At 45.2% G+C, this 17830-nt stretch overlaps 1 protein-coding gene across 4 annotated transcripts in view; it reads right to left on the bottom strand.

Moving 5' to 3' along the window:
• PGPEP1L (pyroglutamyl-peptidase I like) overlaps nucleotides 1-17830 on the bottom strand; it is an 81273-nt gene that overhangs the window by 19831 nt on the left and 43612 nt on the right. For 3 of the 4 annotated variants that reach the window (XM_045163825.1, XM_045163824.1, XM_045163826.1), the window contains 2 exons: nucleotides 3435-3557; nucleotides 2201-2423 (listed from right to left, as the gene is read on the bottom strand). In XM_045163825.1, coding sequence (XP_045019760.1) covers nucleotides 2201-2423; nucleotides 3435-3527 — 316 coding nt within the window. In that variant the 5' untranslated portion in view covers nucleotides 3528-3557. Of the gene's footprint in view, nucleotides 1-2196; nucleotides 2424-3434; nucleotides 3558-17830 lie in introns of all 4 variants that reach the window. The other variant, XM_006075348.4, reaches the window with a different exon arrangement.

Genomic DNA, 17830 nt, shown 5'->3' with positions numbered 1-17830 from the left:
TGGACATAACTTTCCTTCCAAGGAGTAAGCGTCTTTTAATTTCATGGCTGCAGTCACCATCTGCAGGGATTTTGGAACTCAGAAAAATAAAGTCTGCCACTGTTTCCACTGTTTCCCCATCTATTTCCCATGAAGTAATGGGACCAGATGCCATGATCTTAGTTTTCTGAATGTTGAGCTTTAAGCCAACTTTTTCACTTTCCTCTTTCACTTTCATCAAGAGGCTTTTTAGTTCCTCTTCACTTTCTGCCATAAGGGTGGTATCATCTGCTTATCTGAGGTTATTGATATTTCTCCCGACAATCTTGATTCCAGCTTGTGTTTCTTCCAGCCCAGCGTTTCTCATGATGTACTCTGCATAGAAGTTAAATAAGCAGGGTGACAATATACAGCCTTGACGTACTCCTTTTCTTATTTGGAACCAGTCTGTTGTTCCATGTCCAGTTCTAACTGTTGCTTCCTGACCTGCATACAGATTTCTCAAGAGGCAGGTCAGGTGGTCTGGTATTCCCATCTCTTTCAGAATTTTCCACAGTTTATTGTGATCCACAGAGTCAAAGGCTTTGGCATAGTCAATAAAGCAGAAATAGATGTTTTTCTGGAACTCTCTTGTTTTTTCCATGATCCAGCTGATGTTGGCAATTTGATCTCTGGTTCCTCTGCCTTTTCCAAAAACCAGGTTGAACATCAGGAAGTTCATGGTTCATGTATTACTGAAGCCTGGCTTAGAGAATTTTGAGCATTACTTTACTAGCATGTGAGATAAGTGCAATTGTGCAGTAGTTTGAGCATTCTTTGGCATTGCCTTTCTTTGGGATTGGAATGAAAACTGACCTTTTCCAGTCCTGTGGCCACTGCTGAGTTTTCCAAATCTGCTGGCATATTGAGTGCAGCACTTTCACAGCATCATCTTTCAGGATTTGAAAGAGCTCAACTGGAATTCCATTGCCTCCACTAGCTTTGTTTGTAGTGATGCTTTCTAAGGCCCACTTGACTTCACATTCCAGGATGTCTGGCTCTAGATGAGTGATCACACCATCGTGATTGTCTGGGTCATGAAGATCTTTTTTGTACAGTTCTTCTGTGTATTCTTACCACCTCTTCTTAATATCTTCTGCTTCTGTTAGGTCCATACCATTTCTGTCCTTTATCGAGCCCATCTTTGCATGAAATGTTCCCTTGGTATCTCTGATTTTCTTGAAGAGATCTCTAGTCTTTGCCATTCTGTTGTTTTCCTCTATTTCTTTGCATTGATCACTGAGGAAGGCTTTCTTATCTCTTCTTGCTATTCTTTGGAACTCTGCATTCAGATGCTTAGAAAACCACAATTCAAAAAGACACATGAACCCCAATGTTCACTGCGGCCTATACGCAACAGCTAGGACATGGGAGCAATCTAGATGTCCACTGACAGGTGAATAGATAAAGAAGTTGTGGTACACATATACAATGGACTATTACTCAGCCATAAAAAGGAATGAACTTGAGTCAGTTGTATTAAAGTGGATGAACCTTGAGCCTGTCACACAGAATGAAGTGGGAAAGAGAAAAACAAACATACTATATTAAAGCATATGTAAGAATCTAGAAAAATCATGCTGATAAACCTGTTCACAGGGAAGGAATGGAGATACAGACGTAGAGAACAGACTTGTGAACACAGTGGGGTAAGGAGAGGGCGGGATGAACTGGGATAGTATTGACATATATACACCACCATGTGTAAAACAGAGCCAGTGGGAAGATGCTCTATAACACAGGGAGCCCAGCCTGGTGCTCTGTGAGACCTAGTGGGGTGTGAGGGTGGTGGGGGTTGGGGGGGGGGGGTAGGGGGCAGTGCAGGGAGGCTCAAGAGGGAGGTGATATATATATATATATATATAACAGCAATTATCGTCCAATTAAAAATAATAATAAAATACTTCAAAAAAAAAAAAAGTCATCCACAAAATGTTAGTGCCTCTCAACATCCCCTACCTACTCCTTCTCTTCTGCCAGCCAACAAAGGCTAGTGAGTGGGAGGGTCCTCAGAATCAGTCCTAGGCAGAAGTGAGCAACGTGTGGGTCTGGGTGATGACTCTGGGCAGCTCTAAGCACCCAGCTGGATGGCACAGGATGGCACATGCTGGGACGAAGTTTGGTCAGAGGCCGCTTCAGCCCTTCCTCCTCCCCTGCAAGCCCAGTATCAGGACGCACCTACCCGCGTCGCGGGAAAAGGCCACCTCCGCGCCCTGCACTGCCGCCCGCCTGCTGACCGCCTTCATGCTGACCTCTGACGCGATCACTTCTGGGCCATCCGGAAGGCACACGCCACACTCGGGCCGGAAGCCCCGGATGTCAGCGTCCCGGTAGCCTCGGTTCTTGCTGCACTGCTCCAGAAAGATGGCCTTGGCGGCGGGGTCCACGCCCACATGCACAACGAACTGTGTGAGCACATGTGGAGGCAGAAGATTAGGGAAACTGAGGTCCCCGCTGCTCTCCAGACGGTTAAGAGGGAGAGCTCTGGGGGGCAAGACACAACCCCCCAAATGTACCACCATCACACCCATCCCCTGCCCGCTCCCCTTGATGAATGTGCTGGAACAAAAAGTCACTGGATAGACACCTACAGGGTATCTAATTTAAATATTTTCCTATTTCAAAACATTTTTATAGGGCAGTGTATTCCCTTTTTCCCTGGGGGGTCCCAGCTGGTATCTAAGACTATCCCAGGAGAAGCTTAGTCTTTCCCTGGAAGCTTCCATCTCTTTTATGAAATTTTAATAAAGGAAGTTAATAACAGTCTAATAAAATACTGTTAGAATTTTTTGAGCTGATTATTTTTCCTCTTTGAAAAATATAGCTCATTATATTATCAAAACATTAGGGTATCATCTTAAAGGTCTGGTGGTATTTGTTCTATTAATATCATCTGGTCTTCATATCTGGAGGATGTTTGTACCAGTTTCCTGCATAGTAACTCTGTTCTGATAAAATATTCTGGGAGTGATGAAATGGGCCTCTCCAGGTGGGCCACTCTCCTACCTCCTGGTGGGGGCCACCCTCCAAATGCTCTCCTAGGCCAAGAGGTCCTTGCCTCTCACCCCATCTCACAACCCACCTCCTCTGCAAGGGCCTGGCTGGGACTAACCCAGGGGCCTCTCTGTTAGGTGGGAACTACCTTTGAGTCCAGGCTGGGAATAAAGCTTCCTTTTCTTTTCCTCCTTCTCTCTTTCCAGAGTCTTATTCTGAGATTCTACTCTGTATTTCATCTTAAACTTTTATAACCAGACCCTTTTGAAATTGTCTGGGCTGTTACTGGTGGGCAGGGGGCAGGATACACTTGAGCCATCAACCCTAGAACCAGGGTCCTGGGGTTCACAGGCTCTGGGTCTCCACACATAATCATCCCACCCCCTGCTCCCATCCCCACTGCCTCCCTCGCTGTCATTTACTTGGGGTTGAAGATCTTCCCAGATTCTGGCGACCCTCTGCTTCACTTCCCTGTAATCCACCGGCAGCTGAAGAGTCTGCAGCTCTACTTCCATGTCATTCCCCAGGCCCAGTTTGGAGAGTTCCTGCAGAAAGAAACAGATGGGTCACCTCGCTTGCTGGAGGGCCACAGGGAGCTCCTGACAAGCCAAGCTCAGGGCCGTCCAGTTCGTTGCTGGGGCCTTTGGGGGCCTGGACCTGCCCTCAAGGAGCTCCCACAGAGGCGATGGGTCAACAGCGGGCCAGAGCTCCTGCTGCCCGCACAAAGCCCCATATAGTTGCCCTTGTCAAGGTGCACAGACCCCAGAGGCATGTCTGACCCAGTCTGCAGGTCAGGACGGAGTTCACAGAAGGGATGCAGGGTACTTCTAGTGGACAGATGAGGGTGAGCCAGATGGAGAAGCTGAAGGGTGTATAAGATAGAGGGAGGTGCACCGGGAGCTGAGAACAGAAATTCATCACTTCAATCTTGCAGATGGAAGTCCAAAACCAAGGTGTCAGCAGGGTGATCCTGCCTCTAAACCTTGCCAAAGGTGCCTACCTTGCCTCTTTCAGCTTCTGGCAGCCCCCGGTAGTCCTTGGCTTGTGGCAGCATAACTGCGGTCTTCACATCATCGCCCCTTTGTGCGTGTCTGTCTTTCTGTCCAGGTTTTCTGCTTTATAACAACACCCCACCCATGACACTCTCTAAGGTAATGCTTTCCAGAAGGCTGATGGCTTCACTACTGCCAAACCAGAAAGTTCAGGAAGGCCAAACTGTATTTCTCCATGGCCTTTATAGTTATAGGTGTGGGATGGAGTACATTGGATACTGAAGTGAAGTGAAAGTCACTCAGTCGTGTCTGACTGTTTGCAACCCCATGGACTAGACAGTCCAAGAAATTCTTCAGACCAGAATACTGGAGAGGGCAGCCTTTCCCTTCTCCAGGGGATCTTCCCAACCCAAGGATCAAACCCAGGTCTCCCACATTGCAGGCGGATTCTTTACCAGCTGTGCCACAAAGGAAGCCCAAGAATACTGGAGTGGGTAGCCTATCCTTTCTCAGGGGCTCTTCCTGACCCAGGAATCAAACTGGAGTCTCCTGCATTGCAGGCGGATTCTTTACCAGCTGAGCTCTTGGGGACCTGGCATTTCTATGTGCTTTACTTATCTGAAAGTCAATGCCCAAAGGTCCTGCTTCTCCTTATCAGCTGTTTCTTTTCAAGCTTCCAATGCGGTGCTCAAACAGCCTCAACTACAAGCTGGCATTAGAATCCCTTCCCTGCTGGATTCCAGTGGACTCAGAGTCTGGGGCTGCACTCCACAACTGGCCACCTTGACATTTCAGGGCAGGAAATAGGAACAGGCAATTTAGGTGAAATAAATACAGACGTCACACTTCGCCTCACACCAGCTCAGCTCACCTTTTGCATCAACTAGATTAAGGAAAACATCTAATGTTTAGAGATCTTTGGATATCAGAAATGCAGATAAGGAACTGCAGACCAGTATAAACTTGAACTTTTTCAAGGATTACCATGGAATTATCCTCCAGGATCCTCCTGATGCATTTTCTTTTCCTAACTAGCGTGTCACCCTCTACCTCTTTCCCTCCCAGTTGTCCCAACATGGGGAGCTGGCACCTTGGCAGGTCTGCCATGTCACCAGCTCCAGGGACTCTGCTAAGGAGCAGCCAGTGTCCCCTGGAAAGAGGTGACCACTGCCACCCATACTGTGGGGCTGGAAGTCCAGGGGCTTGCTGGTTCCCCTGGAGTCCTTTGAGCAAGAGGAGCAACAGATGGAGCCAACAGACACCCCCCACTGAGGACAGAGGTTAGACAGGAAGGTAACTACACCTCATGGGCTACAGGCCTCCTGGGGCCTTGGCCAGGCTGCCTGGATGGCTCTGGGAAGTCTTCAGTCATCCAGAGATCACTAGGTTTTGTGGTCAGCTGTACTGGTATTGGGAGAGGGAGCTATGGACTAAAATATGTCCCCGACCCAAATTCATATGTTGAAACCCTACGGTTTAGATGAAGTCATGAGGGTAGGGTCATGCATGATGGGATTTCATGCATGTATGCACACATACTAGGTCAGGTGTGTCCGACTCTTTGCAACCCAATGGCCTCTAGCTCACCAGCTCCTCTGTCCATGGGATTCTCCAGGCAAGAATACTGGAGTGGTTTGCCATGGCCTCATCCAGGGGATCTTCCTGACCTAGGGGTCGAATCTGCATCTCCTGGGTCTCCTGCATTGGCAGGCAGATTCTTTACCTCTGAGCCACCTCGGAAGCCCACATAATGGGACTAACACTCTTATAAGAAGAAGAGAGGCCAGAGCCTTTCTTTCTTTGCCATTTGAGGCAGGACACAGCCAGAAGATACTCATCTTTAAGTCAGAAAGAAAGTTCTCACCAGGAACCAAATCTGTTGGCACCTTGATCTTAGACTTCATTTACTTCTCTGTGAGAAATGCATGCATGTTGTTTAAACTACTTAGCCTGCAGAATTTTGTTATAGCAGCCTAAGCTGACTAATACAGGGGAGCTTCCAGCTGGTAACGAGATAAGTCCTGGTTGAGTTTCAGATACCTGCCAGTTCATGCATCCAGCTCATTATAACTCTTGAAAGTGACACAGACAACCCGGGACTGAAGTCAGAAACTGATTTGGGAATCTGAGGAACTCTCTCCAACCTGCAATCACGCAAAGAGTCTCCAGGCACTGTCTCATATGGACGCTCGGCTCCCTCAAGCATGTGTTCTCTCTAACACCTGCACACACACACACATACACACACACACACACACACACACACGGTGTCCTGGGCCATCTACACTGTGACCCATGGCAGACAATAGCATTTTACAAAGACTAAACCAAGCTGGTGGTCATCAGCAGCCTAAGCCTGGAATGAAGAGGCTACAGGGCAGAAGGGGGCACATGCAAAGTGAGACCCCACTAAAGTGAGACTCCAAAGGGCACGGACTTTGGAGTCACAAAGATGCAGGTTTGAGACCTGGCTCTGCCATCCTTTTTTTTTTTTTTTTTTTTTTTTTGGCTACAATAGGTCTTTGTTGCTGTGCTCGGGCTTTAGTTGCAGAGACTGGGGGCTTCTCTTGTCGTGGAACACAGTCTCTAGGCATGGAGGCGTCAGTAATTGCAGCACACGGGCTTGGTAATTGCTGCTCATGGGCTCCAGAGCTCAGGCTCCGTAGTCATGGTGCATTGGCAGAGGTGCTCCACAGCATGTGGGATTTTCCCAGACCGGGGATTGAACCCATGTCAGGGGACACTGGCAGGTGGATCCCTACCCACTGTGCCACCAGGAAAGTCCTGCCACCTTTCATTGGGCAAATGTGGGCATCTTATTTAGCTTTGGTGCACCTCTGTTTTCTCATCTGTGAAATGGGCATAAATAAAAGTTGGAGGTGCTTTCACAAATTTTAAATGATTCACAAAAAGTGCCCAGCACAGTATCTGTCACATAATTGGGGCTTTATATGAAGGCCCAATATGTATAATTAGTCCATATTAATTGGAGAAAGTCATGCAAGAGGGATTTTTTAAAAGTAATATTTATTAGAATTTGATTACTTTTAGCCTTTCAGAAGCAGAGAGTAGAATATTCTGCATAAGCAGACGGCAGGCAACTGGTTGCTACCACCCTTTCTGCCAAGGAGGGTTGGTAGTTTTAGCAAAGAGAGCGTCAGTTCTATGCAGAGAGAGCCAGGGGTTTGTACCTTGCAGACTGGCACACTTTCTCAGCTAGAATTGCAGAGTGTTTTGTGCTCAAGGGGCCAAGGACAAAGCCTGGTATAACTCTTACCAAAGTGGAATTCAGGGTACTGCTCTCGCCAGAGGAATCACCAGGCTCCACAGGGAGCTGAGAGCCTGTGCCAGGCCGCCGATCCTTCAAAAAGCCTGAACGCCACCAGTCACAAAGGCCCTTGGGAATAAGGGAGCCCCACCTTCTGCCTCTTCCACCCACTTCTTCCTGCCTCCATGTTGTCCAAAATCTGGTTGCCAGGAACACATGGAGATTTAACAAAGAGAACTCAGTTGCTCTCTGAATTTTTTTCAAATCCACCAAGGCTGTGGCACCAGCTGGTGCTGCAGAATGGTTGCTCTTTTTCCACAATCTGAGTCTTCTCTCATCTAATGGGAGTCTGTGGCTAGTACCATGAAGCAGGAAAGGATTTCTTCATTCAAACTTCTCGAGTGCTTGCAATGTGGTCCTCTGCTAGAGCATGGGCTGTCTGGGAGGTTCACATTCTCAGAGGAGATGGAGTATAGGAATGGGAAGTGATGGCAAGACTCCTGGTTCTGGTTCCAAGGGCTGTGTTGGGCCACACTGGGCTGTGGAATTCTGAGGACCTTCAATTATTAGGCCGTTAGGAAGGAGCTTAGACTCCATGTCTTCATCTTCCTATGTGTGTTTGTTGCTCAGCTGCTTAGTCTTGTCCGACTCTTTACAACCCATGGCAGCACACCAGGCTTCCCTATCCTTTAGTATCTCCCAGAGTTTGCTCAAATTCATGTCCACTGAGTTGGTGATGCCATCCAGCCATCTCATCCTCTGTCATCCCCTTCTCCTCCTGCCCTCAATCTTTCCCAGCATCAGGGTCTTTTGAGTCAGCTCTTCACATCATGTGGCCAAAGTATTGAGCTTCAGCTTCAGCATCAGTCCTTCCAACGAATACTCAGGGTTGATTTCCTTTAGGATTGATTGGTTGGATCTCTTTCAGTCCAAGGGACTCGCAAGACTCTTCTCCAGCACAATTTGAAAGCATCAATTCTTTGGCGCTCAGCCTTCTTTATGGTCCAACTCTCACATCCATACATGACTACTGGAAAAGCCATAGATTTGACTATATGGACCTTTGTCGGCAAAGTGATGTCTCTACTTTTTAATATGCTGTCTAGGTTCATCATAGCTTTTCTTCCAAGGAGCTCAGTTCAGTTCAGTTCAGTTGCTCAGTTGTGTCTGACTCTTTGCGACCCCATGGACTGCAACATGCCAGGCTACCCAGTCCATCACCAACTCATGGAACTTGCTCAAACTCATTTCCTTGAGTTGGTGATGCCATCCAACCATCTCATCCTCTGTCGTCCCCTTCTCCTCCCGCCTCAATCTTTCCCAGCATCAGGGTCTTTTCCAATAAGTCAGTTCTTCGCATCAGGTGGCCAAAGTATTGGAGTTTCAGCTTCAGCATCAGTCTTTCCAATGAATATTCAGGACTGATTTCCTTTGGATTGACTGGTTAGATCTCCTTGCAGTCCAAGGGACTCTCAAGAGTCCTCTAACACCACAATTCAAAAGCATCAATTCTTTGGCACTCAGCAAGCATCTTTTAATTTCATGGCTTCAGTCACTGTCTGTAGTGATTTGGGAGCCCAAGAAAATAAAGTCTTTCACTGTTTGGGCAAATTATTGAAACTTGCCAAGCCTCAGTTTCCTGATCTGCAAAATGTAGTAAAAACAGGACCTTCCTCACAAGGGCTGCTGTGAAAGTTAAGCAAGACCATCCACGTGGAGTTACAGCCTAAGAGGACTGCCCAGAGGGGCTTCTGATCTGAGCTTGGAGGACTAGCAAGAGTGTTCAAGGGAAAGAAATTAAGGAGTGGGAGCTTGGAGGTGTGTGCAAACAGCCTTCCCTCCTCCCTTCTTCCCTCCCTACTTCCTTCCTTCTGCCCTCTCTCTCCCTCCCTCCCCCCTTTTTTCCCTTCTCCTTCCCTCCTTCTCTCGCTCACTCGTCCATCAGGCATCAGATGTGGATATGGCAGAGACCCTCCTGGGGCCTCTGTGCTGGGCTCTGGGTGAGGGTCTTGTGTCCCTGTGTGTGCGTGTCTGTGGGCTGACCATGGAAGAGGAAGCGATATCCGGTTCTTCTTGACCTGCAGGGTTGGAAGGAACCTGGGAGCCATCGGCTGGTCCTGGAGATCCGGGCCCATGCTCCCTCCAACCCCATCTAGGCTGGAGGTGCCCCATGAACACAGAAACGAGGGGCAGACCTGGGAGGGGCTCACCAGGCACAGGAAGAAGCATGGAGGTGACCGGGGGTCTGACGTATTAAGTACAGGACAGCCAACAGTGGAGCATAATGCAGCTATTCTAAACGATTTTACAAAGAATGAGTTGGCACAGGAAAACCCATGAAAAGAAACCAGTTTAAAAATAAGGATCTCAGACTGTTTCCTGCAGCCATTTATGGAAATAGGAGCGTACTGACAACGAGGAGAATTAGGGGAGATTCTCATTTCTGTCTATATTTGTCGTAACATTTTTAAGGTGTATGTAGTATTTTTCCGGTTCTAAAAGCTTAACAAATAGTCTGGCTGATCATCAGACCAGCTGCCCCAGCAGCACCCTTGCTATCTGCAGGCAGTATGCCCAACACCTCGCCCCAGCCCCCTAACCTTGTCACCATTTTACAGATAAGGAAACTGAGGGTGAGTTTAAAAGAAGGGAGCCGTTCCAGAGGCCCTCACAAAGGAGAGGCGGCCACAACAGTGGGGTCAGCTGCTTAGGGCTGACCACAGCTCTCACCAAGGGCTTGGAAAATCTTAGGATTGTTTCCGGGTCACACTCTTTTCCTTAACAAAACCATGGAGTTCGGCTCTCCATGTTTGACAAATGTCCAGCCTATGCCCAATATCCTTTGGTTATTCCTCCAAAAGTCCAGTAATGAACAACAGTAACCCAGTAATTCTTGATCCTCAGCTTAGAGCAGGTGTCCCAAAATATTTTTGACCACATGCCACTATTGATGAAAAGATTTTAGTATGCACACATGCATGCACACACACCCACACACACACACCCACACACACTATCATTAGCTGGTATCTTCATGTCTCAAGGCATGATACATTTTTCATGTGGGCTTCACTGTTCATGTTCATTTTACATACAAGTATATGTAAATCTGTATTTATAATGGTTCCCTTAATTCTTCCCTTTTTGGCCAATTTCTTATGAGACTGTTACTGTTTTTACATCACAATGTGACTGGCAGAGAACTCAGATGAGGTTAGATAAAGGATCACTTGGCTGTTTTCATATGTGTTCAGGTTTGCATCATATTATTCTGTATCTGTGGGTTTCTTGAAGATCCTTTTTGTAAGGATTCCTTGATCATAATTTGAGGCTTAGTTTAATTAAAACTGGATAATATTAATTTTGAAACACATTAACTGAAGCAAAACACTTTATCAGTCAGTTTAGTCGCTCAGTCGTGTCCGATTCTGCAACCCCATGGACTGCAGCACGCCAGGCTTCCCTGTCCATCACAAACACCCAGAGCTCTCTCAAACTCATGTCCATTGAGTTGGTGATGCCATCCAAATATCTTATCCTCTGTCATCCCCTTCTACTGCCTTCAATCTTTCCCAGCATCAGGGTCTTTTCAAATGACTCAATTCTTCGCATCAGGTGGCCAAAGTATTGGAGTTTCAGCTTCAGCATCAGTCCTTCCAATGAATATTCAGGACTGATCTCTTTTAGGATGGACTGGTTGGATCTCCTTGCAGTTCAACGGACTCTAAGAGTCTTCTCTGACATCACAGTTCAAAAGCATCAATTCTTCGGTGCTCAGCTTTCTTTATAGTCCAACTCTCACATTCATACATGACCACTGGGAAAACCATAGTCTTGACTAGATAGATGGACCTTTGTCAACAAAGTAATGTCTCTACTTTTTAACATGCTGTCTAGGTTAGTCTTAACTTTTCTTCCAAGGAGCAAGCATCTTTTAATTTCATGGCTTCAGTCAACATCTGCGGTGATTCTGGAGCCCCCCAAAATAAAGTCTGACACTGTTTCCACTGTTTCCCCACCTATTTGCCATGAAGTGATGGGACCAGATGCCATGATCTTAGTTTTCTGAAAGTTGAGTTTTAAGCCAACTTTTTCACTCTCCTCTTTCACTTTCATCAAGAGGCTCTTTAGTTCTTCTTCACTTTCTGCCATAAGGGTGGTGTCATCTGCATATCTGAGGTTATTGATATTTCTCCTGGCAATCTTGACTCCAGCTTGTGCTTCATTCAGCCCAGCGTTTCTCATGATGTTCTCTGCATAGACGTTAAATAAGCAGGGTGACAATATACAGCCTTGACGTACTCCTTTCCCTATTTGGAACCAGTCTGTTGTTCAATGTCCAGTTCTAACTGTTGCTTCTTGACCTTATTGCAGATTTCTCAGGAGGCAGGTCAGGTGGTCTGGTATTCCCATCTCTTTAAGAATTTTCCACAGTTTCTTGTGATCCACACAGTCAAAGGCTTTGGCATAGTCAATAAAGACAAGTAGATGTTTTTCTGGAACTCTCTTGCTCTTTCAAGGATCCACTGAATGTCGGCAATTTGATCTCTGGTTCCTCTGCCTTTTCTAAATCCAGCTTGAACATCTGGAAGTTCACAGTTCATGTACTGTTGAAGCCTGGCTTGGAGAAATTTGAGCATTACTTTACTAGCGTGTGAGATGAGCGCAATTGTGCTGTAGTTTGAAGATTCTTTGGCATTGCCTTTCTTTGGGATTGGAAAGAAAACTGGCCTTTTCCAGTCCTGTAGCCACTGCTGAGTTTTCCAAATTTGCTGGCAGGTTGAGTGCAGCACTTTCACAGCATCATCCTTTAGGATTTGAAATAGCTCAACTGGAATTCCATCACCTCCATTAGCTTTGCTCATAGTGATGCTTCCTAAGGCCCATTTGACTTCACATTCCAGGATGTCTGGTTGTAGGTGAGTGATCATACCATTGTGGTTATCTGGGTCATGAAGATCTTTTCTGTATATTTCTTCTCTGTATTCTTGCCACCTTTTCTTCATATTTTCTGCTTCTGTTAGGTCCATACCATTTCTGTCCTTTATTGTGCTCATCTTTGCATGAAATGTCCCCTTGGTATCTCTAATTTTCTTGAAAAGATCACTAGTCTTCTCTCATTCTATTGTTTTCCTCTATTTCTTTGCATTGATCACTGAGGAAGGCTTTCTTCTCTCTCCTTGCTATTCTTTGGAACTTTACATTCAAATGGGTATATCTTTCCTTTTCTTCTTTTCATACCTATTTGTAAGGTGTCCTCAGACAACCATTTTGCCTTTTTGCATTTCTTTTTCTTGGGGATGGTCTTGATCACTGCCTCCTGTACAATGCCACAAACCTCTGTCCATGGTTCTTCAGGAGTTCTGTCTATCAGATCTAAGCCCTTGAAACTATTTGTCACTTCCACTGTATAATCATAAGGGATTTGACTTAGGTCATACCTGAATGGTCTAGTGGTTTTCCCTACTTTCTTCACTTTGAGTCTGAATTAAGACCTACAAGATGTTCTAGAATAAACACCCAAAAAGATGTCCTTTTCATTATAGGGGACTGGAATACAAAAGTAGGAAGTCAAGAATCACCTGGAGTAACAGGCAAATTTGGTCCTGGAGTACAGAATGAAGCAGGGCAAAGGCTAATAGAATTTTGCCAAGAGAACACACTGGTCATAGCAAACACCCTCGTCCAACAACACAAGAGAAGATGCTACACATGGACATCACCAGATGGTCAACACTGAAATCAGATTGATTATATTCTTTGAAGCCATAGATGGAGAAGCTCTATACAGTCAGCAAAAACAAGACCGGGAGCTGACTGTGGCTCAGATCATGAACTCCTCATTGCCAAATTCAGACTGAAATTGAAATACTTTATAATAAATTAAAAATGATTCAAAAATGGAGGGCTTAGCACCATGGTGTCTCTTGCTCCAAGGGTGATGAATTCCCTTTTCCTTCAGGAAATCAAGCCTGTTTAGGGACCTGCAGATGTACAAAGTCAAGCTAGCTTTGGTACAGCTATGAAATATTGTTCAAGGATAATTTGATTTTTATAGACTAATAGAAATTCACACCCATTAGGTGGCCAATATAAGAAAATAACAATTGCTGGCAAAGATATGGAGAAATTGCAACCTTTGTGCACAGTTGGTGGAAAGGTAAAATGGTGCAGCTGCTATGGAAAACAGTATGGACATTCCTCAAAATATTAAAAATAGAATTACCAGATGATCCAGCAAGCCTAAGTCTTATCAAAAAGAATCAAAAAGCAAGAGCTCAAAGGGCTATTTGCATATTCATATTCGATGCAACATTATTCACAATAGTCAAGAGATGGAAGTAACCCAAATGTCCGCTGATGGAGGAACAGATAAACAAAATGTGATCTATACTAACAATGGAAGAATATTAATCAGCCTTAAAAAGGAAGAAATTTCTGGCACATGCTACAACATAGATGAGTCTAGAGGACAATCTATGCTGAGTGTAACAAGCCAGTCACAAAAAGACATACTGTATGATTCTATGTAACTGAGGGATCTAAAGTGAAAGTGAAAGTTGCTCAGTCGTGTCCGACTCTTCGCGACCCCATGGACTATACAGTCCATGGAATTCTCCAGGCCAGAATACTGGAGTGGGTAGCCTATCTCTTCTCCAGCGGATCTTCCCAAACCAGGAATCAAACTGGCATCTCCTGCATTGCAGGCAGATTCTTTACCAACTGAGCTATCAGGGAAGCCCATGAGGGATCTAAAGTGGTCAAATTCATAGAGACAGAAAGTAGAATAATAGTAATCAGGGATTTGGGGGAAGGAAAATGGGGAGTTGTTCAACAGAGTTTTAGTTTTGCGAGATGAAAAGTTCTGGAAATCTGTTGCACAACAATGTGAATATACTTAACATTACTGAAATGTACACTTAAAAATGATTGAAATGGTAAATTTTATTTTGGTAAATTTTAAATGGTAATTAAAAAAAAATAGAAATGAAAACCCTGATATTTTCATGCCATGCTCCAATGGATCAACTTGCAAACTTGCAACTTTGCATTTTCAAAATCATTTTGAAAATGATTTTGGGTCCTCAAGAAAGTTCTGATGTAGGGAGTACTGGCGGACAAAGGTTGGATGGGCCTGCACACCTCTCATCTCTGCTTAGGAGGTTGGGCAGGAAAGGGTTAACCTAGCAGGCAGGGGCTGCTCAAACTCTGCACATTGCCAACAAACACCTGTCTTCAGGACTGGCCCTTGGCTGGCTCCTGGGAGAAAGAGCTCTGAGCCCTCGGGGTGTTCTGCCTGATTAGAGCAGTTGTATATGCCTGTGGCCTTCGGTCACATCATGCTCGTTTGATGAGAGTTTATGCCAACACTGTGATTTATGGTGGACACCTGTTTTTGCTCTGGAGTCTGAGTAGCTTATGTCAGGCATGCAGGCACCGCAAACCTATGTGATTGACCCCAGTAAGAATCTTGGACACCAAAACTCCGATGAGCTTCCCAGGTTGACAACACTTCATACCCGTTGCCACATGGTATTGCTGGAGCAGCTCCATGGCTCCAGGCAGCTCCACTGGGAGACACCACTTAGGAGCCTGCGCCTGGTCTCTCCTGGTCTTTGCTCCAAGCACCTTTCCCTTTGCTGATTTCAACTGGGATCCTTTTCCCAACTGCATCTGTGAGCATAACAGCTTGAGGGTGGTCTTGGAGACCCCCTGACACACAGAAATCTCAATGTCTCTTGGACCCTGACTCTCCTTTAGAATCATTTCTTCATTTTCTCTTACTAGCTGTTTTTTCCAAAGAGAAAAGAAGGCAATTTTCTCTATTTTCATTCATTTTTTTTTCCCCAACATTTTTCAAGTCCTTCCTTTGGCCAAGCACTGTGCTGCCCTGGTCCTACCACAGATAGGAAATACCCATGCAGAGTAATTGTCCTCAGGGCAGGTGGAGGGTGGGCAGGTGAGATGGTACTGCTAGGGTCAACTTGGAGGTTACAACACATGGTACAGTCAATCAGGAGAACAGACTTGGAGCCTGGTGGGTACAGTTCAATTCTGCATTTGCCCCTAAAGCACCAACTCAGGCATTTGGCTTTGGGCAAATGACTTTGACTCCAAGAGCCTCAATGTCTCATCTACCAGTGCAGTTCAGTTCAGTTCAGTCACTCAGTCATGTCCGACTCTTTGCGACCGCATGGACGGCAGCACGCCAGGCCTCCCTGTCCATCACCAACTCCCGTAACTTGCACAAACCTGTGTCCATCGAGTCGGTGATGCCATCCAACCATCTCATCCTCTGTTGTCCCCTTCTCCTCCTGCCTTCAATCTTTTCCAGCACCAGAGTCTTTTCCAATGGGTCAGTTCTTCGCATCAGGTAGCCAGAGTACTGGAGTTTCAGCTTCAGCATCAGTCCATCCAATGAATATTCAGGTTTCCTTTAGGATTGACTGGTTGCATCTCCTTGTAGTCCAAGGGACTCTCAAGAGTCTTCTCCAACACCACAGTTCAAAAGCATCAATTCTTTGGTGCTCAGCTTTCTTTATAGTCCAACTCTCACATCCATACATGACTACTAGAAAAACTATAGCTTTGACTATACAGACTTTTGTTGGCAGAATAATCTCTCTGCTTTTTAATATGCTGTCTAGATGGGTCATAGCTTTTCTTCCAAGGAGCAAGCATCTATTAATTTCATGGCTGCAGTCACCATCTGCAGTGATTCTGGAGCCCCCCCTCAAAAATAATGTCTGTCACTGTTTCCATTGTTTTCCCATCTATTTGCCATGAAGTGATGGGACCGGATGCCATGATCTTAGTTTTCTGAAAGTTGAGTTTTAAGCCAACTTTTTCACTCTCCACTTTCACTTTCATCAAGAGGCTCTTTAGTTCTTCGCTTTCTGCCATAAGTGTGGTGTCATTGGCATATCTGAGGTTATTGATATTTCTCCCTGAAATCTTGGTCCCACCTTGTGCTTCATCCAGTCTAGTATTTTGCATGATGTACTCTGCATAGAAGTTAAATAAGCAGGGTGACAACATACAGCCTTGATGTACTTCTTTCCCGATTTGGAACCAGCCTGTTGTTCCATGTGCAGTTCTAACTGTTGCTTCTTGACCTTATTACAGATATCTCAGGATACAGGTCAGGTGGTCTGGTATTCCCATCTCTTTAAGAATTTTCCACAGTTTCTTGTGATCCACACAGCCAAAGGCTGTAGCATAGTCAATAAAGTAGAAGTAGATGTTTTTCTGGAACTCTCTTGCTTTTTCTATGATCCAACAGATGGCAATTTGATCTCTGGTTCCTCTGCCTTTTCTAAATCCAGCTTCAACATCTGGAAGTTCACCATTCACACACTGTTGAAGCCTGACTTGGAAAATTTTTGAGCATTACTTTGCTAGAATGTGAGATGAATGCAATTGTGTGGAAGTTTGAACATTCTTTGGCATTGCCTTTCTTTGGGACTGGAATGAAAACTGGCCTTTTCTAGTCCTGTGGCCACTGCTGAGTTTTCCAAATTTGCTGGCATATTGAGTGCAGCACTTTCACAACATCATCTTCTAGGATCTGAAATAGCTCAACTGGATTTCTATCACTTCCACTAGCTTTGTTCATAGTAATGCTTCCTAATGCCCACTTAACTCTGCATTCCAGGATGTCTGGCTCTAGGTTGGTGATCACATCATCGTGGTTATCTGGGCCATGAAGATGTTTTTTTGTACAGTTCTTCTGTGTATTCTTGCCATCTCTTCTTAGTATCTTCTGCTTCTGTTAGGTCCATACCATTTCTGTCCTTTATTGTGCCAATCTTAGCATGCAATGTTCCCCTGGTATCTCTAATTTTCTTGAAGAGATCCCTAGTCTTTCCCATTCTATTGTTTTCCTCTATTTCATTAATTCCTCTATTACATTAATCACTGAGGAAAGCTTTCTTATCTCCTAGAACTCTGCATTCAAATGGGTATATCTTGCCTTTTCTCCTTTGCCTTTAGCTTCTCTTCTTTTCACAGCTATTTGTAAGGCCTCCTCAGACAACCATTTTGCCTTTTTGCATTTCTTTTTTCTTGGGGATGGTCTTGATCACTGCCTCCTGTACAATGTCACGAACCTGTGCCCATAGTACTTCAGGAGCTCTGTCTATCAGATCGAATCCCTTGAATCTATTTGTCACTGCCACTCTATAATTGTAAGGGATTTGATTTAGGTCATACTTGAATGTTCTAGTGGTTTTCCCTACTTTGTTCTGTTTAAATCTTAATTTTGCAATAAGGAGTTCATGATTTGGTACCTTCTGGTACCTGCAAATCCTTATCATACTGCAGAAATTCCTGACTGGCTTCAGGTTTATGCTCAAGCCCCTGTGAAACTCCTACAAGATGGCGGAGTAGAAGGATGTGGACTCTTCTTCTCCTGCGAGAACTCCAAAATTACAACTCACTGCTGAACAACTATCAACAGGAGAATGTTGAATCCCACCAAAAAAAAGAGACCCCACGTCCAAGGGCAAAGGAGAAGCCCCAGAAAGACAGTAGGAAGGGCGAAACTGCATTTACAATC

The sequence above is a fragment of the Bubalus bubalis genome, chromosome 20 (genome assembly GCF_019923935.1).
Source record: "Bubalus bubalis isolate 160015118507 breed Murrah chromosome 20, NDDB_SH_1, whole genome shotgun sequence".
NCBI classification, from domain to species: domain Eukaryota; kingdom Metazoa; phylum Chordata; class Mammalia; order Artiodactyla; family Bovidae; genus Bubalus; species Bubalus bubalis.
This window is presented reverse-complemented; position numbering and strand designations above follow the sequence as displayed.